Source organism: Malus sylvestris, chromosome 15 (assembly GCF_916048215.2).
Source record: "Malus sylvestris chromosome 15, drMalSylv7.2, whole genome shotgun sequence".
Taxonomy (NCBI): Eukaryota; Viridiplantae; Streptophyta; class Magnoliopsida; order Rosales; family Rosaceae; genus Malus; species Malus sylvestris.
The window spans coordinates 1386844-1410854 of NC_062274.1; the positions used below are offsets into that span (position 1 = coordinate 1386844).

The 24011-nt window shown below is 36.0% G+C and overlaps 3 protein-coding genes and 1 long non-coding RNA gene across 8 annotated transcripts; 3 read left to right on the forward strand and 1 right to left on the reverse strand.

Annotated features, from left to right (window-relative positions):
• The first annotated feature begins 2789 nt into the window (after positions 1-2789).
• On the forward strand, positions 2790-10992 carry LOC126606017 (transcription factor bHLH110-like). Of its 4 annotated transcripts, none has more exons than XM_050273480.1 (8): positions 2792-3502; positions 3992-4727; positions 5311-5439; positions 5541-5606; positions 5707-5772; positions 7341-7403; positions 10342-10535; positions 10632-10992. In XM_050273480.1, the coding sequence occupies exons 1-7, from the start codon at positions 3366-3368 to the stop codon at positions 10510-10512; spliced, it is 1368 nt and encodes a 455-aa protein (XP_050129437.1). In that variant the 5' UTR covers positions 2792-3365; the 3' UTR covers positions 10513-10535; positions 10632-10992. The 4 variants fall into 4 exon arrangements, with proteins under 4 accessions (XP_050129438.1, XP_050129437.1, XP_050129436.1 ...); XM_050273479.1 differs by having other exon boundaries at positions 10342-10520; XM_050273478.1 differs by lacking the exon at positions 10632-10992 and having other exon boundaries at positions 10342-10626.
• On the reverse strand, positions 9470-9845 carry LOC126606019 (uncharacterized). Its single transcript, XR_007617094.1, has 2 exons — positions 9787-9845; positions 9470-9694 (listed from the first exon to the last, which is right to left on the reverse strand). It is a non-coding gene; the product is annotated as an uncharacterized LOC126606019 (long non-coding RNA).
• Positions 10993-14851: 3859 nt separating the features above from the next.
• LOC126601896 (bifunctional nuclease 1-like) lies at positions 14852-18358 on the forward strand. Of its 2 annotated transcripts, none has more exons than XM_050268660.1 (11): positions 14852-15196; positions 15514-15803; positions 16001-16171; positions 16271-16320; positions 16469-16525; positions 16628-16693; positions 17005-17079; positions 17264-17382; positions 17699-17790; positions 17937-17992; positions 18072-18358. In XM_050268660.1, exons 2-10 carry the CDS (start codon positions 15518-15520, stop codon positions 17987-17989), a joined length of 969 nt encoding a protein of 322 aa, XP_050124617.1. In that variant the 5' UTR covers positions 14852-15196; positions 15514-15517; the 3' UTR covers positions 17990-17992; positions 18072-18358. The 2 variants fall into 2 exon arrangements, with proteins under 2 accessions (XP_050124617.1, XP_050124616.1); XM_050268659.1 differs by having other exon boundaries at positions 18083-18358.
• Positions 18359-19182: 824 nt separating this feature from the next.
• On the forward strand, positions 19183-23496 carry LOC126601892 (phosphatidylinositol/phosphatidylcholine transfer protein SFH8-like). Its single transcript, XM_050268655.1, has 14 exons — positions 19183-19455; positions 19651-19966; positions 20078-20177; positions 20302-20568; positions 20678-20755; positions 20869-20973; positions 21060-21109; positions 21204-21303; positions 21405-21503; positions 21595-21708; positions 21896-22028; positions 22194-22597; positions 22791-22865; positions 22988-23496. Exons 1-14 carry the CDS (start codon positions 19422-19424, stop codon positions 23009-23011), a joined length of 1899 nt encoding a protein of 632 aa, XP_050124612.1. The 5' UTR covers positions 19183-19421; the 3' UTR covers positions 23012-23496.
• The last annotated feature ends 515 nt before the right edge of the window (positions 23497-24011 follow it).

Below are 24011 nucleotides of genomic sequence, written 5' to 3' on the forward strand. Positions count from 1 at the left end.
TACCATTTTGTCAAAATTTTAAAGTTTAACTGAATAACATGGTTCGTTTATTATTGCATAACCGCTAGATGATTAGAGAATTTCACATTTGATTTAATTAGCAGAGTTGATCTTTACAGATTGGCCTTGAAACTATATGGTTCATATCATTGTGCAACATTATAAAATTATAAGAAGATCCGAGAAGGTAGAACAAGAATGTTGAACTGAGAAAGTAACTAAATTCGCATAGTTATTCTGAAGAAGGGATTCTCGGGGGCAGAACTCCCTCTTTACTTGATCTAACGCTAATTCCAAGGGGATAATCTAAGGATTATAATTGTAATTAATTTGATTCGTATAAACACAAAAGGGCCACATGCAACGTGCGGTTCTATCAGTGTTGTCAAGATAAAAAGAAATCTTAGCTATTTCATTCAAAAGTGTGGAAAGCCATCACTAGCTATGTCTTTGGCTTTGCTAGGACTACTTGTGATAGAAATCTGCGTTCAACGTAGCTAAAGGCTAGCTAGTTGATCACACAATGTTTCTAATCAAAATACTAGATTTGTGTCTGCGTGTGCGTCTCAAACACCAAAAAGAAAGAGGGAAGGTTGCAATCATCGACCTCTCTTGTCCCTCTTGAAGATTACCATCCGCCAAGATATGCACGTTAATTAATGGAAGTGATGTTTACCACCAAAATTCCAAGGGTAATGTTAGGGAGACTAAATTAGTTGATAAAATTTTAGAAACTAAAGGACATGGGAAGTTGATAATTGATTTAGTACTTAAGAGTTAATAAATGCGTTCATTCCTATTGATGACACATCATTTAGTTTGCAAATTGTGTTTACAAATTTAATCTCCCTAGCATTACTCAAAACCCAAAAGACATAGTTTTACCAAAAGGCAAAATTATTATTAAGCAACATTGATTGCCTCGACAATCATGAGCTATTTTAATTGTTCCTATAACATACAAACTCATAATCCATATGAACATTCAGTAATTGGTACCTTCTTCTTACTATTGTTGGTTCATGAAATTCCCAATTAATTATATTTGATTCTTGCATCTTCACTTCTTTGTTCACAACATGAACACACAAAATATGAGAACGACTCTAAATAATTAATCCTCAATCCGCCATCACCATATGCATAAAATTTCTAGAGGAATTATCTTAAGAAAGTTGAGATTCCATCATAAAACTAATTGACAATACATGGAGTAGCCCAACCTCTTATAATCCTTTGCAAGGTTTCTCATTTCACCAATGTGGGACTCTTATACCTTCACATCCTCACATGCCCCCTCATGTGTGGCAAATTTCAAGTCAAACACGTGGATAACACAAACAGGGTGATGTGGAGCACGTGTGACCATTAGGCTTTACATGTGGGTCATCCTGCTCTAATACCATAAAGGTTGAGGTCCCACTATAAAACCAATTGAAAATACGCAGAGACTAGTCCTCTTATAAGCCCTTACAAGGTTTCTCCTTTCACCAACGTGTGACTTTCTTTTGCCTTCACACCCTCACATTACATTATAATCGCTTTCCGATTTTACATCTTGTGATGATTTTCGCAATGTATAAGTTACATACAATTAATAATTTTCATATGTTTAAGCAATTGATATCGCAAGATACACAATAATATGCTAATCTTGACTTACATTGCTTAGACACATACTCATAATTGAAGATGTATGGACTATATGTTGTCAAACTGTGATAAGAGTAGCTTTCTATTGTCAAATTCAATATTTTTTTTTATAGAATTGATACATATGGTCCTTAAACTTATTTTTTTTATAACTAATGATAGGAAATTTGAGCCTAAATATAGGGGTGGGCACTTAGAACTGAAAACCAAAACCGAAACACAAACCAAATCGAACCGTACCGAACGGTTTGGTTTTGCGGTTTTGAAACCAAACCGCAACATAGAAAACGGTTTGGTTTCGGTTTTGGCTTTTAAAAACCGCACCGAAACCGAACCGCACCGCAAATATTAATAAACATTTAATTAAATGTCCATATTATATTTCATGTTTTAATTGGTTGTTTGTTAGAATCCATACACTTAGTATGAGACTCAACCACACTAGAATATCATCATTCATCACTTTCTTTCGTTCATTAACTTGAAGGACCTTTGTTATTTTATACCATGACACACACATATATGTACAAGGGTGGACTAATCTTGTTATCAAGAGTTGAACAATGATCTAATGAAGTCCACTTATTTGAAGCATGATATCACATATTCTAGTATCAAAATTTCGCTCACGTTTAATGAATTTAAATTTATTCAACTTGTTTTATGATAAACATGGTGAGGGACACCTTTTTGTTGCACAAACATGTTTTAACATCACAACTGCATGCAACATGTTAATTGTTTACATAACAAATGTCTTTTTCTTATTGCTATTGGGAAATGCTTATTAATATGTTAAATTGCAAATTGTACATTTTTTCTTAAAAACCAAACCGAAACCATTTGAAACCACACCGAACTGAACCAAACGGTTTGGTTTCATTTTGGTTTTGGCTTCAAAACCGCACCAAACCGAACCGCAAAAAAATTCGGTTTCGATTTCGGTTTCACTCAAAACCGCACCAAACCAAACCGTGCCCACCCCTACCTAAATAGCATTCATTGGACATTGAAGAGTGGTTCACTGCAGAGAACTCCTATTTGTTGATTATGCCGACCGTGCCAAATGGGGTATATGTGAGTGTATGTGTGTGTGTGTGTGTGTGTGTATAAATATCCATCATCCATTGACATGTGGGGTTGAGAGAGAGAAAGAGAGCGTGGTTAATATGATTTCTCTTCTCAGAACTGGTTGACAGCCTTGGGATCGAAGGCAGAGATTTTCATCATGGCATAGAAGAAGTATACAAATATACAATCATCCGCCTGTAATTGCAGAGAGAGTGCAAAATAACATATAGCCTAGCTACAGAGAGAGAGAGAGAGAGAGAGAGAGAGAGAGAGAGAGAGTGAGAGAGAGAGAGGATTGAATTTAAAAAAATAAAAAAAAAATAAAAAAAGTGAGAGAGAGAGGTAAGGAGATGATATAACTACACGCTCTTTCTTTCTTTTCAAGGCTACTTTAATCAACACATGAGGATGTAAACTTGAAAGAGTAAAGAGGAAAACTCAGAAAAGTGGCTTGGCTTAGCTAAAAGCAAACCGAGCAAGGTATGTGGGTGTCACACCTGAATAACTGGGTTTTCTTTCTTCGAATTGAGTGATAGATTCTTGGAGCTAATTAGCTATAATTAGGTTTAATTTATTACTGCTTATCTTGGGATTTTCAAGCTTTTTCAAAAAAAAACAAAAAAACAATTATATCATTAACTATGGAGTCTGCAAATTTCCATCACCAACAACATCATCAGCTCCAAGAGAATCTTGTTAGGTCTTCTTCTTTAGCAGCTACTACCCCATCTTGCTATGCAGTTGGAACCAAGCCTGCTTGGACCCCTACTACCACTTTGTAAGTCTCTCTTTCCTCTCTCTCTCTCTCTCTCTCTCAGAAATTTAAATATTTAGTTAATGAACATCTGTTTTTTCATATATACCTCATACGTAGTACCATATTAGTAAAGGAAATTTTTTGAGAAGCTGGAATCTTTCTTTTCATCCTTTTCCTTTTTTGGTATTTGATGTTCATATCAGTGAGGAAGTACATGGTTAGAACTCGAATTTGCTTGCTTAGTTTATAGGTTCTTTATGAAGCTTTTTCTACCATGGAATATTTGATTTTAATTCTCAAAAAACCTATTTACTATAGATGAAATGTACACATTAATTGATCTCATCGCTCTTGCACCAATATATTTTATGGAAAACTTTATGTTCGGCCTCTATAATTATAAATTCATCGTACTACATCAGTTAACAAATGCAGAAGAAACTTAATTTCGGGATTTTTCCTTTTCGTTTTACTTAAGTTTCTCATGATAACGTTAATTAAATGTTGCAGGAGCAGTAGTGGTAACTCATTACCAAATTCAAGCTTGGACACCCTCAACAGTTCCCTGGTTCCGGACTTGGGTTTTCACTGGCTTACTAATATTACTAGTGATCATCAATCTGCCCATGACCTTGTTAAAATTAAAGAAGAGCTCTCATCATCATCCTCATTAGATCATCACAGTTCCTTCCCAAAATTAACAGAAATGCTAACCGCGGCCACGTCGAGCAGTAGCATTGATCATGACCAATATTTCCAATTCATGAAAAATGAGCAAAAAGATCAAATGATCATGAATGATCTCAGTGACAAGCTCTTGCTCAAGACATTGTCTTCTAGATGCCAAATGAATAGTACTATTAATTCTCATCATCATCAAATTCCACCATCAGCTAGAGATCACCAGCAATTTTACTCAAATGATCATCATCATCTACTCCACAACTCTAATCTAATGGGAGGTGTGCCGTTGGCGATGCCTAGCAGATCAGCCGGGCACTTCAGCCAAATCTATCCGAGCATCAACGTTTCCAACTTGAACCGGTCGTTATCTTCGTCTACACTCTCGAGCTCTAGCTTGGACATGAAATTGCAGGCCATGGATCTCTTAGGTGCTTCTGCAGGATTTAGTACTGGGGATGGTAGTAGTTTTAGTACTACGCCTACTAATTCACATGATACTCTTGGCTTATACAATGGAAGGCATAACTCGTTTGGTACTCTTGAACAGATGCACCAAGGAAAGGTATTCTTCTTCTAATTCTTTTTAGCAGCGACTAACTATTACCCTACTTAAACCTTCCCAGCTAATTCGATAATTAAGGATATTTTTTATTGTTAATCTACAGTAATATTAAAAACAAAGGTACTAATAGTACCCTTTAATCAAATGTTGTTTTTGTAATGTAATAACGTTCACACGTAACATTCTATCTTGTCTTTCCTTATATTATTAAAATAGTTGTTATTATGCTAGTGAGACATTAACTGTTACCCTAAGTTAAAACCTTAAAACTGATATGTTAGTCTTATGGGATTGTTATACATGTAGTGAAGCAACCTTGTAATAATTTGCTAAACAAATAAAGCAGAATCCAAAAGTTAAAACACTTTTTTTCTAAACATCTTTATTTTCTTATGGCACCAAAAGAACATTTAAGCACCTCTCCTTTTTGTAACATTGGGGGGTAGCTTCAACTTTATACAGTGTGTGCATCTTCTTTATCAGAAGGCTTTTCTTTCTTTCTTTCAGAGACTGGTTTTGGTGATCAACTAACATCTGATTATAACAGTCTTTACTCTTAATTAATTTAAAATTTTCAAATTAGGTATCGTCTTTCGACAATGAAATGACAGAAGTGAAGAGACCCGGCAGTTTGATTGAGACAAAAGCAACTCAAGCAGCTGCACCAAAGAAATCGCGATTAGAGTCGCGCAATTCATGCCCACCCTTTAAGGTAATATTATTCATCGTTATGGTAGCCAACTTCTAAAGCTGAGATTATTTTTTTTTGCGAAAAACAAACAAAACCTGGAAATTATTTGCTTTATAATACAGGTTAGGAAGGAAAAATTAGGAGATAGAATCGCAGCTCTTCAGCAATTGGTAGCACCTTTCGGCAAGGTAATTTATTCTGTAAATACAATGAAAAAGAAAAACCTTTGTTTTCTCTGTTTATATAAGTACAGGACTTAATTAGCAAATCTATACCATTTTACTGCAGACAGACACAGCATCTGTACTAATGGAGGCTATCGGATACATCAAATTCCTTCAAAACCAGGTCGAGGTACGTACTTGTGTGTTTTATTTAATCTTAATTAAGGTTTGATTAATATGCTTTAATTATCCCAACTGTACTAAGTATATACGTTTAAGTTCTTCGTACGTATGGTACATGCATGTATAACCCTAGCCGCTAGGGTTTCTTAATTTTTGGCATTCTTTTGAAAGTTGAAGCTTTATGATCTCTCTTCTTTAAGTGAACTTTTCCGAGACGTATCTTATATAATACTAGATGGAGCTCATATATATATTATGTGTGTGTAACATAAAGATTTTAAAAAGAAAAGAAAAACTATAATATTTACCACTATACTACAATGACATGTTTTGATGACATGTGAGTGTGGAAAGAGAAAAAACATCAAAAAAAAAATTGGGCGAAATTACTTTAATACCTAAGATTTTTCTTTTTTAATGTTTTCATTCAATTATGCATGAAAAGTATAATAACATTTTCCTTGATTTTTGAGTGACATAGTGTTCTATTCATAGGTAGTATATATAGATCGATACATATAAACATATCAAGAAGAATATACATAGGATATGTAAAATTGGCTCTTCTTCTTGGAAGTTCTCTACATACATACATACATACATATACATACACATACATATATAGATATATATATACACACACACACACGTAGAGAGAGAGAGAGAGAGAGAAAGAGCCTTTAAGGGAAGGGATCCCTTTTTTTTTTTTTTTTTATAAAAATGAGGATTAGTTGTGGGGTCCAGATTATATCAAACTTTAATGATCCGAACCGTCTATTTTTCAAGTTGTACATTATAGATCATCCTTACAAAATATTAGCCAAATTGGAAATATTTAAGACATCTAATTGGATTCAAATAAAGGAACGAATACTTTGTTAAATAACAAATAATGAAATTTGATCTTGATGATTAAATAGGCAAATGGTCCCGGATTGAATTGAATTTTTGCAAGGATGATTTATGGATCGAGACTACAAAATAGATGGTTCAGATCTTTGAAATTCGATGTGAAGTAGACCCTACACCTAATCCCAGTTTTTTCAAAAAATAGAAATCCTTTTGCATAAAGGACCTGTATGTGTGTGTGTGTGCGCGCGCGCGTGTATGTATATGTATATGTATATGTATGTATGTATGAGCGATCCATATTGTCTTGCAAATTAATCATGCAGTAGCAGTACACAAATGGTCTTGTCTCTGGTCTGGTCTTTTTCATGCCCATGTGGCTACTTGGATTGAACTAAACATGATATCAAGAAGAAAATAAATGGGTCTCATCAATCTTCTAAAAGAACAAAAAATGAAACAACTTTTAGTCACTCGAAATATATTCCTCCTTTCGTGTCTGACTTAATCTTATCTTAATTTGGATTTAGGATCTAATTAAAGATCATGTTTTGTCATTCACTAATCACGACATTCACAGTATTACTCTGCATGCCTGATTGGTATATGTCACGGATTGAATCATGATAAAGAAAGGGAAAGGAAAGGAAAGAAAGTGCGATTATTGAAACAAATTAATTCCTATTTGTAATGTTTCTTTCTTTTAATTTTACACGTTTTGTGCAGACATTAAGCGTCCCATACATGAAGTCATCACGCAATAAGACCTCTAAAACAATATTACAAGGGGTAAGTAGTTAGGGTTTTCTTTAAAGCAATGCTATTCTTACCATAATTTTATACTATATTTATTTATCATGCTACATCATTTAATTTCAATTTTTTTATTAATTAAAACTGACACACCCTAACCCGAAGACTAGGACGTGCTGGCCGTCACGTAAGTGTGACGTAACCATAACGCAAGCGGAAACGATTTAATAATAAAATACGAGTCAACGAAAACCACTAATTTCAGTTATTTACAACCTAGCATTCTATGTGCATAAGAGTGTACTAAACACACATAAACAGAGCATAAGCATCTAGGTGCAGTCAAGTAGGAACATAACTATTTTACAACACCCTCGGGTGAATCCTACATTTATTTAGTCTGTCAGAACGCCGAAGCAGTCCTCGTAGGCCACCAACGCCTCAACTATCAACTAGAACCTGGAGGGGCGAAAAACAGAAAACGTGAGTGGGCGAAAATAAGCTTTTCCAAATCATTTCATAAATCCACAATTATAACCCCTTTTTGGAAAACCTGTATACTTTCCCAGAAAAATAGTATATAGCATATATATCTCAACTGTCTCAATCATCAATCTTATAACAGATTCAATAAAGAATGTACCATGCCAATTTCAACAGTTTAGTATGAATGCATTAACATAATATAATCAGGTAAAAGAAATAATCAATCGTAGGCCCTCTAATAGCCCTGAACGATTGAACCTAGAGCTCAACATCTATCAATCTCACTCTCTGCCGGAGTCACTCCGCGTGACCTGTCCGGCCTTCTGCACATAAGTCGGAACTACCTAATGTAGTCTGAACGACTCATGGTAATATTCGCTCTAGTGCTTCTCTCATCAATCATCTGTATACAATAACCTAAGGTCACCCACCAGTCATAATCTCACTAACACTCTACGACTGGCCCGTCGTACCCACTCCGCGTGGACTGTACGACCAGCATCTACTTGGATCCAAGGCGAGCGTGCGATGCGGTGAATACTATAAGCACTAAACCATGGTGCAGGATATGAGCTCAATATATCATCATCATCATCATAATATTAATTAAATACTTACCTGTGCTTCCACAGCACCATCATACATATATGCATCATACGACAGTTCATAATATCCATAATATTCTATGCATGGCAATCACATCATATTTCATTTCATTTCAATATACTTTTCATTTAAATTTGATTTCTGGGGAAATCGAGTATATAGGTATATATAAAAACAAATGCCCACTCACTGGTATGTCGCCGGGTCGTAACCCCCTTGACGCCCCTGGATGTGCTCGTCCTCGTTAAAAGTTCCCCTAGAAGTGAAATAACTTAAAACAATCATTTAACGCACATTTAACGCACCTAAACCAAACTAGGTAATTAATTCTTCATACGATGCTCAAATTGGGTATATGAATATACCACAGTGACCTACACAACCTCAGGATCATCCCCAAATTTTTAAAATAATTTTTGGAGTCCTCACGCGCCCCCACGCGCCTGACGTGGCACGGACCTACGCGCGGCCCACGCGCGGCCACGTGACATGCACACTGACGGCTACAGTGAACGGCGTTAGGGAATATTCCGTCAAATCCTAGTATATTCCGTTAAAAACTAACGGTTTCCGTTAAAGTTAACTAACGGCGTCGGAATATTCCGTCAAACTTGACGGAAGATTCCCTGTCTTCTCCGGCGAATCGCCGGTCGCCGGCGACTGTTCGCCGGTTTCTGGAAAAATTTCAAATCCACTATTCTCCTTCGTTTTTCAACCAATTTCTTCGCATTTTATACCAAAATGAAGCATTTAACATGTACTATCACGTTGGAAGGGTTTTAGGGCCTAAAAACAACTAGATCATACCTTCCAAAATTCCTCAATTTCGGCCAAACTCGAACCCGACGATCCCGACGTCCATTTTGTTCAAACGAGGCACTCCGAGCCTCCTTAGGACTTCCTAAGACTCGTGGTGATCTTGCTTTAGCCTAAAACACAACCAATTTTAAGTTCGTGAACAGTGTCAATTCACGGGGTGTTTTGAAACTAGGATTTCAGAAATGAAACTTACCTGAAACTTATACCCCCGTGCTCGTGAAGTTCCCAAGATCACGAAGATGATCTTAGATTGGACGTTGGTGCACGTTTGTGGTTGTTCTTGGTGTTTGTCCGAGAGCTTGAGAGAGTTCGAGAGTAAGAGAGAGAGAGTGTTTCTGAGGGAGAGATGAGGAAGAAAGAGGGAGAGAGACAACCTACGGGTTTTGGGGAAGGATTTCAGGAGGTGGGGATCCCACCTAAGTCCAATACAAAATTATTAGACCAAACAAATGTAAATCTAAACCCTAGTTTAAGATCTTAGTGTAAAACAAATACCAAATTTACGCACCTTAATCCCGTTTAAGGGCGTTTTTGTAATTTCACGTCCTCGGTATTTAGTAATTCTGGGACGGGCTGTGACAAAAACACTTAAATAATCTTAGGTGGAAGAAGGAGACTTCTCGTATACCACAATCATCATTTAATTAACAATCTTTTTATTGATTATTGATTAACATTTTGAAATTAAATGCGAATTAATTTAGATGATGTGGCTGTCCATATCAGATACCACATAAGGTGGTATACAATTGTGGTACAAAAATATAGTAAGAATAGCATTATTGTTTTCTTTATAATTTGGAGTTCATGTGAGTATAATCTCATGATTAATCCCATACACCAACCCTGATTAAAATGCCTAAAAATGGTTGGAAACTAGTTTTAATTCTTGTTTTAGAAGATTTTTTTGTTTTTCTTTAGACTTTTAGTCTTTTGCCGTACACGCATTTTTTTTGTGAAAAATTGTTGTACAATATATTTCAGTGCTAGATAATTGTATATTTGTGTTCATAATTTAGTTTAGATATTATATGACATCCTACTAATTAGTAATGATGATTAGGGCATGGCGGAGATCAATGGAAATGGAGAGACAAAGCGAGATCTCATAAGTAGAGGGCTCTGCCTCGTGCCACTGTCATGCATGTCTTATGTGACTGGTGACGTCGGCGGTGGTGGCGGCAATGGCGGTGGTAGCCTTTGGCCAACTCCTAACTTTGGTGGAGGGACTTAAATTAATGCGTATGATTACATATGGTCAATATCATATAATCAAGTTAAAAGTCTTGGTCAACTAAATACTTGGCTATTCTTTTCGATAAGTGATTTACGCGCATTTTTTTCCTTACACAGTACCTTCGTTTATTTGTGGCAACGGATTCCATAAACCAAAAAAGAATAAAGGAATAAAACAAAGGCATGCAGAAGAGAAGAAAAAGTGTGCGGAAGTCATTATCCTCCTTGAAGCCGGATAAAAATAAAATCTTCGATCCCTTCTTAGTTTTATGGAGCAAATTTGGTCCTCGCCTTAAGCTTTCATGGATGGACCAAGTTTGATCCATTGACAATTTATGTGTACCATTTATAGATCATGCCTCCTCGGCCTTAGGGGACCTTGTTTCACATAATTTATGTATGCAATTTATTGATGCTCAAAATAATATTTTATTTCAGTTTCATTAATAAAATAATAAAAGTTAATATTCTACTTCAATCCTCGGTACTTGGTAGCATCAATTAGGCCCCAAAGCTTCGTTCAGGTTTCGGGCTCCAGGTTTGTCCATCAAAGCCGCCCAACCCATTTTATATGTTTCCACCTCTTTACCCAATTTTAATATTCTTGATATATGTGATGCATAAATCATTTACTATATTTTTTTTAGTAAACGATATTATGGTCTATAATGATTCAAGTAGATTATCTTTATAGCATTTTTTTAATACTTCGGTTGGCGAATTGGGTTATACTTCATAAAAGGCTATTCATCATAATTTGGCTTAAATTCGTATTTGGTAAGAATCAAACCTAAAAACTTTTATTTACAAGTGGAGATAAATATTACTATATCATAATAGTAAGTGATGATCACTGTAGCATTTTCTCTTAATATTTGGTTTTTCTCTCAAAATTCTTATTAGCACTATAATAATTAATATCAAACTTATTATCTACGGACTCGCAACACTAGTAAGATTGTGGTAGGAGTATATATTGGTTGTCATATTTGAATTCTAAGAAGAAAACAAATCTACTTTCAAATGAGAGGCCGCTAGTTTGTCAGTTTGCGAGCAGCCTCTTCAATCAATTCCAGCTAGCCTTCTATTATTTTACGATATCCAAATTCCAATGGACGTTGGACATTTTAACATTTCATACAAATATTTATCTGTTAGTTTTCAGATATTGAAAAAAGCCACACAATTTAGGTCCAATACTTTTTGAGCAATCGCTTCATCTATGAGAGAGATTTTTCAATGTGATCAGAACATAAAGTGGTACATCATGTGTTATTATATAAATAGTGAGATATATGTGTTAAAAAGTTAATAACTTAAAAAATACATGATATACCATCCGTGTTCCGGTCATAATAAAAAGTTTCTCCATCTGCGAACGTCTTACGGTTGCTGATATAGTTGGAGTTCCTAATTCTTGTGATTAGAGTGACAAATTAATTTATTGAGTTGTTAATATGAACTTCTTAGAATTTGTTTAATTTAATATTACTATAATATAGATTTGAGATTCATAGAAGTGATAATAGTGTAATATGAAATCAAATTAATCTATTAACAATCTCATGGGTTGATTCGCCATCTCTACTTGTCATATTATGACGTAATTTTTTTTTTTTTAAGGTTTTCTGTCTTGTCGTGAACAAAAAGAAAACACAATTCATACGTTTTAGCGGATCAATTATTTAATGGCGTAAGTTGCCTCTTAATTAATCGTTATTATTAAACTAATACTAGTGTACAACAATATTTTCCTGGTAAGTTGTCTCTTTTATTCCCTATTAATTTAAGGGAAATGTTATTGGTACTTCAAAAATCTTATTATACACTCCTCACAAGTGTATTTTTCTTTCCAAATATAGAAAGTTAGGAGGGTATAATGAAAATTTTGGAGTTCTAATAACAATTTCCTAATTTAATAACATTTTCATATTTAAAATATGCGACTCCTGCAATTCTGCCAATATTAAAATGGGTTTTTGTTATTATTTATTTCTTTATTTATTATAATAGCTTTGTTTTGAAACTAGAAGGTGAAGCCCACCCGATTCCATTGACACGGACAAAGATTTTAATATAATTATATGATAAAAACCATGAGCACACCAGCAGCACACTGTAATTAATTAAAGGGTTTTTGCCATGACGCCACGTCAAAACGAACTGCCAGCTTTTATTGACTATGCCAATTTTTTTTTCTTCTTGTTATTTATATACCATCAGTTTTAAAAAAAAAACATTATTTACACTAAAAAATATAAGTGAATTTGGTTTCACAATAAGCTACCGAAACTTTTAAACGTCAATCAATTCCAACAATTTTAACATGCCTTTATTCATATTTGATCCCCTTGTCGGCGACGAAAATATTCTCATAATATTAAAAAAAAAATCTTAAACCATTCAAACAAACTCAATAAAATAAACCACATGAAATTTTTTGCTCACCATTATATTCATTATTATTAGATAAATTTAAATTTTAAATTAGTGTTGTAGATAGATACAAATATTAAAATTTAATTCATTCCATAATAATAAGTAGGATAGTCAATATTATCATCACTTGGAGATATTTTTCAAAGTGTATAGAGCACAGCTTGGTAAACCAGCGTCATAGTTAAGTGGTTAAATACTTGAAAAAAAAATTTAACCACATAGAGCATCTCCAAAGGAGATGTCAAATATAGTATGTCAAAATTTTATTTGATGGCTGATGTGGCAAATTAAATACAAGTGCTGAATTCTCTTCTTTTCTAATGGATGTGTCAAATATTTATTTTATTATTTTATTGGACCTAGAGTTACATTAATTATTAAAAAATAATCAAAATTAGTTTTAGTTTTTATTCTATTGGTTGTTAATGGGACCCATGCAGTAAAAATTAAATTAAATATATTTGAACCCATGCACTAAAAATTAAATTAAATATATTTGACTCTTTCTTTGTTCATTGTAAAAAAATGAAGCTAGAAAGTAAGGAATCAAATGTCTCACGTGCCACATCATATATGGCATATCCATTGAAGAACACTTAAATATCTTTTAATCCTATTTGACATCTCATTTGAAGATGATCTTATATTTTAATATTTAGTATACCAAACCTTGTCTCAACACATTGAAAAAATTTCTCCACTGCTTGATGGTGATGAAAGAATTTGATATGGTCGAATCATTTATGATAACACATTATAATTTTGCTATTACTTTTGCCATTTGTTGCAACTCTAGGATGACAAAACCACCGTTTATATGGAATAATTAATTAGGAACATCACATTTTCTATTATGTTAGTGGTCTCATCAAATATTTGGTATGTGACATTTGTTGCCATTTTTATATCCAAAAAAGGAAAATCGTATCAGTATTACGTAAAAAGGGAAAAAGAAAAAGGAAATATAACTGATATTTTCGGGGAAAAAGAAAACAGAATTTGATATTTTTGAGGGAGAAATAGAGTATGATAAAGGGGAGATTTTTCAGTTTGATCAATACATAGAGTGGTATATTAGGTGTTATTATACAAATAAGGAGATATGTGTTAAAAAATTAATAACCTAAAAAATAAAATTTCTAGCCACTTCTATAAAAACATGTGATGCACCACACGTGTTTTGATCACATTGAAAAAATTCTCAAAACAAAGAGCCTTATCCAGATCACCCCTGAAGAATGAACACACGTGGCAGTCATGCAGGAATCTTGATCTCGTCGACCGCCGGCAGTGTTGCACCTCAGACCATGCATTTATGTCTTTCTACGCGCGCAGCCGCTACTTTCAGTCAGACAGGTATTATCCACTCCGCTCGAAAGTCGTAAATACCCTTTCCTCATTTAGTAAACCGCTACCAACTTATTAATTAAAATTGAAGCTACAACAATTAATTAAATTGTTAAACATCATCAATATTTTGCAAAATTAACCTCTAGAGATGACCTACAAAAGTGACAATTTGGATCATGACTCGACAAAACCAAAATTATAAAAACGATCATAAGAAAGTAGGAGGAAAAAGTTTAAGAAGAAGTTTTTAAAATGCATCAGTGTGTTAAATATATTTGATGATGAATCTTTTATCGTTAAAATTTTATTTTATTTTATTTATGAATTTCTTGATATGCTTTAACTCGTTAGATTTGGTTTCTTGTTGTAAATTAACTATTTTTTCGGTACACTGAAGCATAATAAAAATTTCTCTTTAGATGAAAATGTTGCCAACATTGCGTTAGAGTTGATAAACCAGCTCAAACCCACAAGGACAGAACCGTAATTTAAAAAAACATACTTGATTCATGTTGTCCTCAAGCACTACAAGTACTTTTCTTCTTCATAAAGACAATTATTATACGGAGGAAGAAAAATCTCTTATCTTTCTCGCCCTTCCTTTTTCTGCGATCCTCCTTCTCCCTATTTTTTCTCCAATTATTCCTCCTATGTTCTGCAACCCTAATAATCTCCAATTTCTTCATCCACAAGCCTTCCTCTCACTCCACTGATCATTTCTCTGTTTTTCTCCGGATCATTCGATCGCAATTTTTTTTTTCTGGATTCAGATCTTTGTTAATTTCAGGAGTTTAATTTCTGGATTTCGGAATCCTTGAAACTCCGTGGAGAATCGGTGAAGACGAGTTCCGGAAAACGGACGGCTAAGAAAGCTTTGATCGGTGATTAAAAAGGTCTGATCTTTTTTATTTACAAAAAAAAAAGGTCTGATTTTTTTGTTCTGGTCTGGTTATTTGTGATTGATAATTATCTCTAACACTTCGAGCTGACTACGAGGTGTTAGAAATTTAAAATAGAGTGAGTGAGAGACTGGATTTTTAATTTAGTTTTTACCATTTTACTTTACTAAATCATGATTTAATTACGAAAACATGATCTAATTATGAAATCATACACTAATCAAACGTAAAATTTCCAATATTTTTATATATTTTCTCAGCAACCAAACAGCATATCTTTAATTTGTTTGTTGTGTTGGATTTTGGAGAAGGTATATGATGGCGACTTTGCAAGGGCCGGTAATTTGCCCCACCGTTCGCGCAAAACAATCGGGGTTTGACACTCTGCCTGTGGTAGGCCCTTTGGTGAAGGCTAGGCTTGGATTCAGAGGGATCAGCGGCAGCATCACGAAGGCGGGTTTTTCTTCTCGCTCTCGAAATGCTAGAAAATGGTCAAGAGTGCATTGCATTTTCAGTTCGTCGTCGGATGGCAACGGAAGCATGGCGGAGAATTTCAATGAAAATGATGAAGATTATGTTAACTCTAGCGTACTCGAAGCCGGTACGCTATTGATCAGTTTCCTCATTTATGTAAACCTTTAACTCCGTCTTACGGTTGAATTATGAATCTTTATAAGTGAAATGCCAATGATCTGAAGCACCTGACTGAATGATTACAGTTTTGTAAAACTACTTGTATATTTGATGTATGCTGTGAACGGTTGAGTAATAAGTCTCTGCGTTTGGTTTTTGGTGTAGTCGAGGTGAAGAGCGGAATTGATGGATTCATGATCAAAATGCGGGATGGTAGGCACATGAGGTGTGTCCATAACAATCCTCAGGGGGGCCATCTCCCCGATTATGCTCCGCATCCTGCAATTGTATTGAAGATGGAAGACGGGACCGGTCTTCTTCTCCCAATAATTGTTTGTATGTTATCCTGAACTAATAATTTCCAACATTACAAGTTTTCTATTTTGAAATTTACCTTAGAAAGTTATTTGAATTCGGGTTTGCCTTTGATTGCAGTGGAGATGCCTAGTGTGTTGCTCATGGCAGCGGTCCGCAATGTTCCTATTGTATGGTTTCTTTCTACATTGTCCTTCCATTTGAATTAAGATTTTGTTTTTCTGCGGTCGTCGGGTGGGCAAAATTAGGCCTTGCCAATATATTTGTTAATGTAGGAATATTCTAAAAATCTATAAATTTTTGGTATTTGGTTTGCAGGCTAGGCCAACTATGTATCAAGTGGTGAGGGAGATGATTGACAAGATGGGTTATGAGGTATGTCTGTGTCCTCCTCCTTGTACAATATGACAATGCTTGTTCATTAATGTACATTCTTCGTGATCTTTGATTGTTTTTGTTTGTTTTCGATCCCTGCAGGTCCGACTTGTCAGAGTCACCAAGAGAGTGCATGAGGCATATTTTGCTCAGTTATACCTCAGAAAGGCATATACCTTCACACTTCATAAGGCTTAATTTTTGTTATTATAGTTAATTTTAGGGAATTGTTATTGACACTCTAAAAATCTCATTCTACACTCCAAACTTTCTATATTTGGAAAGAAAAATACACTTGTGAGGAGTGTAGAATGAGATTTTTGGAGTGCCAATAACACTTCCCTAATTTTATTGTTACCATTCTTTTATTGTCATTTGGGGTGGGGGAAAGCGGGGAGGGACTGAATTACTTCTGGAAAATCAAATTCTGAAAGTTGCTTGGTTAGTGTATAGTGACACTGTGTTAGAAGTGATCACAGGCAGGTAGTGAGACAGAATGTGTCAGCTTCGACCTTCGGCCTTCAGATGCCATCAACATTGCTGTACGATGCAAGGTACAAACTATGCTCTTAAGATCTACTTTCTGAATCCATAGAAGTAGATTGCTTAAAATTCCTGCTAAAACTCTTTGAACTTTTAGAAATGTGGGAATATATATAGTAATCTACAAGGGTAGACGGGCTTAAATGCTTAATACCTGTTTTGTGATCAACTGTATGCTTTCCACGTTCTGTGCAGGTTCCCATACAGGTCAACAAGTACCTGGCATACAGTGATGGAATGAGAGTTATCGAATCTGGAAAGTTCTCAACTCAGGGCCCTGCTTCAGATGGATTATTATTTACTGAACTGGATCGGTAAGTATTGAATCTCTTAGACGTGGGTCTTATTTTCAATCTCGAAGAGATTGTTCCTGAGTTGAATGTAAGCCGACTGATCAGATAATGTAACGGTTGGTCTTGGAGCAGGTGAGTTGTTCAGGGAATGAAATCTGACTCTGATCAGATGATGTAATCGGTTGTATAAGTTGAACTTAAATGCATGTTCAGTCTTTCAGAAATTCATGTAGATAGGTGTTTGAATTTATGCGTATTTCAATCTGAGCAAGGTAGAACCTACCTCTAAATTTGTCATTCGGTAAAATAGAGTTAATTGAAACTTATATGGTTTCAGGCCAAATGGTCAACCATGTGTTGAAACGAAGGAGTTTAATCTCGTGCGCAACATGCTTATTGCTGCAGTTGAGGAACGCTATAGAGATGCTGGTAAATATGTTTCGTCCGTATAGTATTTTTTTCGCCCATCAAAGTTCTGTGATTGTTGGTGCTCTTTCATTTGTTGTTGTTTGTGTTTGTATCAAAGCTGTTGGAGCTTTTGAATCTTACATATACATTTTCATGCTCACTTCCAGCTCAGTGGAGGGACAAGCTCCTCCAACTTCGTGCTAGAAAGAACTTGGCATGACAGGTAAGACGCCTGCCATTGTCCCCAAACTAGTCGAAATTTTGAGTGCAACTGTAACTGCAAGCCGAATTGACGTCTTCAGTTTTGTTTCAGAATCGCCCGTAGGGATTTAAAATTGTACAGACAGCATTCTTGGAAGTTTGATAAGCTCATCGGCTGCACCCGCAATCCGCCATGCATCTCTGCTCTTCTTATATATATATGATGTAAAAAGCTTGTGAATATAGTAAATAATTATATGTATTATATGTAGACTATAGATAAACTTACTCGCAATGTAATGGGTCTTGTTGGTTTCTGCAAATTATTCTGCCACTTAATTTAGAATCCTTATTGATGATGGCATGTGTGATTCCATGCCAACTTAAACCATTTTGGTCCAAGCGCTTGTAATGTTTCTCACTTAAAAGTTCTAGACCATCCAACGTATGGCTTGATTTCTGCAATGCAGATGCATGCAAGGAGTTGCATTGAACGATTTCACTAATACACGGTTATTCATGTTGCTTTATATTGCATCGAGACGCTATACGGTAGTGAACTTGTCAATATTTCATGCTATGGTAACGGATTTTGCTACGATATGGGTTTCAGGCTAATAAACAATGTAATGCAGAGATAAACTTACATATGATATTGTATTATTGAACTAGAATGTCGCTTGGTGGTAAATCCGTTCATGTCAAGTTATCAAAAATCATGTAATCACGTCATGCATCCATATAACAGTGTCGGCAGGCTAGTTCGGCCGAGTGGTGGGTTCAATTACTGTCATCGATCGTAAATTAAAGTTGCTCCGAATATCACTTTACCAAAAAGGAAACGTAAAACGCAAGAAATTTAATTGGGGATGATTTTGGCCTAAAAATGGAAGACCATATTCTTTTATTCAGCAACACGCGTCATGATTTCTGCTGTTTTCTCTACCAAATTTACCAATCTCATGACTCATCATGACCATTTTCTCCACGGTAAAATTATTGCTGTTTCCCAAACAACACCTAAACCGCCAAAAGAAAGAGACGGTCGTAACGCCGTTGTTAAATTCCCGCCAAGTCCGGCGCGCTTTATGCCGACGTGGCAGTCTCCTCCATTTGGATTAAAGTGGCGCGTATTTAAGACTTCCGAAACGGCACACTCTACCAGATAGTTTATCCGTTACCGACGTTTTCCCGTGGCCGTGAGGCGTTCTCCAATCGCCGTCATTTAATCAAACCAGATTATAACCTGATTAAAATTAAATCCCACGTTAATCATGATTACAGAAATTCTATCTTAAATTAGCCTCCTCCAGTGGCTCCAGACTCCTCTGTCTCACTCCGAACCTTCGTCTAGCTCGGAGACCCCTTCTCACTTCAAGAATCGGAAATTCGGAAGAGGAAGTCTCTCGTCTGCGTCGGCCGCCGGTTTCGGCAGCTCTCGGAACGCCGCCATGTCCGGACCTCTCGATCGATTCGCCAGGCCTTGTGAGTTCCCGCCTTCTTTGACGGACTCCTATCTCTTCTTCTGTTCGTTAATTGCTTCCTATTTTCTTTAATTTTATGAAATTTAGATTGTGCTAATTGTGCTGGTTCTAGAGTTTTGGATTGGGGCGTTTGAAATTTTATCTTTGATGATAGCATTAGGGCTTGACGATGGTAGTTTTGTTGACGTTTGATTAGGTTTTGAGGGGTTCTCTGGCCACGACGAAAGGAGGGAAAGGAAGTCGGATTTTGAGAACTCGGAGGAGGAGAGGAGGTCTGGAATTGGTAGGAATTTGAAGAAGAAAGCACTTAATGCGTCTACCAAATTCAGACGTTCCCTCAAGAAGAAGAGGAGGAAGAGTGGTGGTGGTAGTAGTTGTAGGCTGTCCACTTCTGTTTCGATTGAGGATGTAAGGGACGCCGAGGAGCTACGAGCTGTTGACGCATTTCGGCAGGCCCTTATCTCGGAAGACTTGCTGCCTCCAAGACATGATGACTATCATATGTTGTTGAGGTTGCTAATTTTCCCAGAAATCTTTTTTATTTTCTTGCGAACAAGATTCGATATGGCAAGTTTGATTTTGCTGTTTCCTTTTGAGATTTAATGAGAAGTTATTTGTTGCAGATTTTTGACAGCAAGGAAGTTCGATATCGAGAAATCAAAGCACATGTGGGCCAATATGATTCAGTGGAGGAAAGATTTTGGTACTGATACAATTTTGGAGGTAAATTTACCGAACAATTCTGCTTACATTTTCTTGCCCTGCAATGCATATTTAGAAAAATGATTAATGTTGTTGATATGCCACCCATCGGCTGAAATAAAACTCACATCCTTGTTTCTTCTAGGATTTTGAGTTCAGTGAGTTGAATGAAGTTCGAAAGCACTACCCTCAGTTTTATCATGGTGTTGACAAGGATGGAAGACCTGTTTACTTTGAAAGGTTGGGGAAAGTTGATCCCAACAGGCTTATGCAAGTGACTTCTTTGGAACGGTATGTGAGATACCATGTGCAGGAGTATGAAAGGAGTTTTGCCATTAAGTTTCCTGCCTGCTCTATTGCTGCAAAGAGACATATAGATTCAAGTACAACAATTTTAGATGTTCAAGGCGTGGTATGCTTTCACTTGACATGATACTCCTTCTCAAGTGTTTGTTGAATTTTTATTGTTTTGCAAAAAATATAAAAATGCTACTTTAACATTTCCGTGTTGCTTCTTTCAGGGTCTTAAAAACTTTACTAAGTCTGCACGAGATCTCACAGAGCGGCTGCAGAAGATTGATAGTGACAACTATCCTGAGGCATGAGGACTCTTTATATATCCTTTCAATAATTGATCACTTTCAGTGTGTGTGGCGATTCTATTTAAATCCATATGAAGCATATCTTCTAATATTAAATTTCATCTGTGCAGACGCTTTGCCGAATGTTAATAATCAATGCTAGTTATGCTTTTAGGAAGGTGCTCTGGCCTACAGTTAAAGCATTCCTCGATGCCAGAACAACCAGCAAAATTCATGTATGGTTAATGATACACCCAAGGTTTGATGTTACCATTGACTGAAGATATCAATGGGGTCAACTGATATTGTTATATTTTTGCAGGTTCTGGGTAACAAGTACCAGAGCAAATTGCTTGAAATAATCGATGCAAGGTGATTGATGCTCTCTATTTTTTGGTGGGTCCATGAGTTGGTTATCATTCTGTTTTCATAACTATTAACTGTGGAAACATTTTGGTTTATTCAGTGAGTTGCCAGAATTTATGGGCGGTAGCTGTACCTGTTCCGATCAGGGAGGTTGTATTTCCTCTGATAAAGGGCCATGGAATGACCCAAACATACTGAAGGTTGTGTTAGATGGGTTGTTATTTTTGCACAACTTCCTCTTCTTTGTTCTGCTTGCAACCGTACTATTGTATGGCTTGAAAATTATGTTCTTTGCTTGCAGATGGTACTTAATGGTGAAACACAATGTTTCAGACAAATAGTTACAGTTTCAAACAGTGAAGGGGGGATAATTGCTTTTGATAAGCCACACAATCCTATGGTATGGACTGTTAGACCATCATGCTGTGTCTACATAAGAAGCCCTTTTTTTGTGTATAGTATTTTTGGAATTAAATCAAAGTTTTTCTCAGATCAGAAGTAGTGATACTTCTACCGCAGAGTCTGGATCTGAAGTGGAAGAAATGGGTTCACCTAAAGCAACTAGGAACTACTTACAACCTAAGTTGACTCCTGTTTGTGAAGAAGTAAGTGTTGTGTTTGACAAACTTCTGTTATTTGAGAATGATTAGCAACATATGCAACTGAAGAACCAATCTTTCTATTTTTGTATGGCATTGGCCTTACTGAACACACATATATTCTGCTATAAATTGTCATCTCAGTTCATTGACATTTTGAACTCATAGTTGATATGCTTCAATGCTGTTATAGGCTAGGGTAGTTGGTAAAGCAAGCAGTGCTACTGCCTTGTTGGAGTACGATGAACAGGTTCCCATGGTTGACAAGGCTGTCGATATGGGATGGAAGAAACCAGCATTACAACAGGCACTGCTTGCTTCTGGAGGTTGGAAAGTCTAGTTACACTTCTACCTTACCGTGTAATTACAACTTGTTTTATAGTTAGCAGAGATAATGTTTACAAACCCCATGCTACTACTAGAGTTAAAGTTAATATTATTTTGTTACAAAATCATAGTTGATTTAATTGATCAATTGGAATACATCGCAGGGGCATCTTCTCCACAATATGTGGGGAAAACAACAGATGCAATGCTTGCTAATATCTGGACTATGCTTGTGGCATTCTTTGTAACCCTCGTTTCGCTAATCCAATCTTTTTCACTGCGGGCAACTAAGAAACTCCAAAACTCTGTTTCTGATTCTGCCCACAACATTCCTGACCTAACCGATGAGTCAACTGCCGTGGAGGAATTCCGGCCCCCATCACCCGCACCGGGGTTATCCAGGGAAAACCTTCTCTCATCTGCTTTGAAGAAGCTTGGTGAGCTTGAGGAGAAGGTAGATATGCTGCAAGCAAAGCCTCTGGAGATGCCTTACGAGAAAGTGGAGCTACTGAATGCTGCTGTTTATCGTGTAGATGCGTTAGAATCAGAGTTAATTGCAACAAAAAAGGTAATTTTTCCCTCATTTGATAGTCACGTCGTTGTGCCAATTTTGCAACAGTAGGGATATGCTGCTTGGCCTTTACCCTTGAAAATGTAGATATACATTACTCGATAAGCAAAAGCAAAATTCATCTATGTTTGTCCTTGCATTTTCGATCATTTGATGATTCGATTGTGATTGTATGTTTCTTCCTGATTAGGCTCTGCACGAGGCATTAATGAGGCAGGAAGAACTTCTTGAATATATAGACAGGCAAGAACAGGCCAAGCTTCAGGTTAGCGAACGATTTGCTCGTAAATTGAATCATCTGAAATTGAAACATTTAATCAATGCCGGCTTTTCTATTTTTATTTTCTTTTGCGCTTGAAACTGAATTGTGCTTGTTCCCTGAAACAGAAAAACCGGTCATGCTGCTGGTGAAGACAATCACTGCTTCAAGAGTAGTCGCGCGTGGTATATTTCGTCTTGCTTTCCTTGTTTATTTGAGATACATTCGACATGCCAAGTTCGTCGTCCAGTGGTGCTGCTGTTTCTGTTTGTATAAAGTATTGTCTATCAGAGTTCGACATGCCAAGTTCGTCCTCTAAGGTCTTCTGTATCGAACTTTTTGTTTGTGCATTATTATTTTAATATGCCATTTGTTTTGTCTATCAGAGTGTTAATTACGCCACGTGACCGTATTTCCGCACTACAAGGGAATACTCCACGTAGATTGGTATACCACGTAGCCGTATTTCGCAACCTTAGGTATTGCTTTGAATTATTGGGCCTTGAGATCCAAATGATTCAAAAATATCACCGGTGGTTTAAGGCCCAAGTTTTATAGCCTATTGTATTGAGATGCTAGAGGATGGATGTGTAATTTAAAAATATGAAAAAGGAAGGTTCATTTATTTCATTGAAAACGTGACGATGTATTTATTTATTTCAGTCTTTTTCCTCCAAAACCTAGGAAATAAGGAGCTTTCGTTTCATATACATATGGGATTGATTTTGTGGACAAGACGGATGCTTACCTTTGATTTGATTTTTATATACTTCCATTATGTATGTATGTATGTAGGTAGGTAGGTAGGTAGGTTCAAAGACACGCTTTTGACACCAATTTCGTAGAGTTAATTTCGTAACGTATTTTAACGATTTGAATAGTCAATATTTTAAGTTATCATTCATAGATTATCCGTGCAAAAAATTAGACAATCCAAACCATTAAGATATTCATTTGTAGCGAAGAAAATTGACAAATACTATTCTGCAAAGAATACCAAATTTAATCTAAACGATCATATGATTTTGGATTTGGGTGATTTTTGGTAGACATGATCTTTGAGTAAAGTCCTAAAAGATAGACGGCTCGTATTGTTGAAATACATTATAGAGTGGACCCCACAAAAACATAGGTCAAAGTGTGTCAAAAATG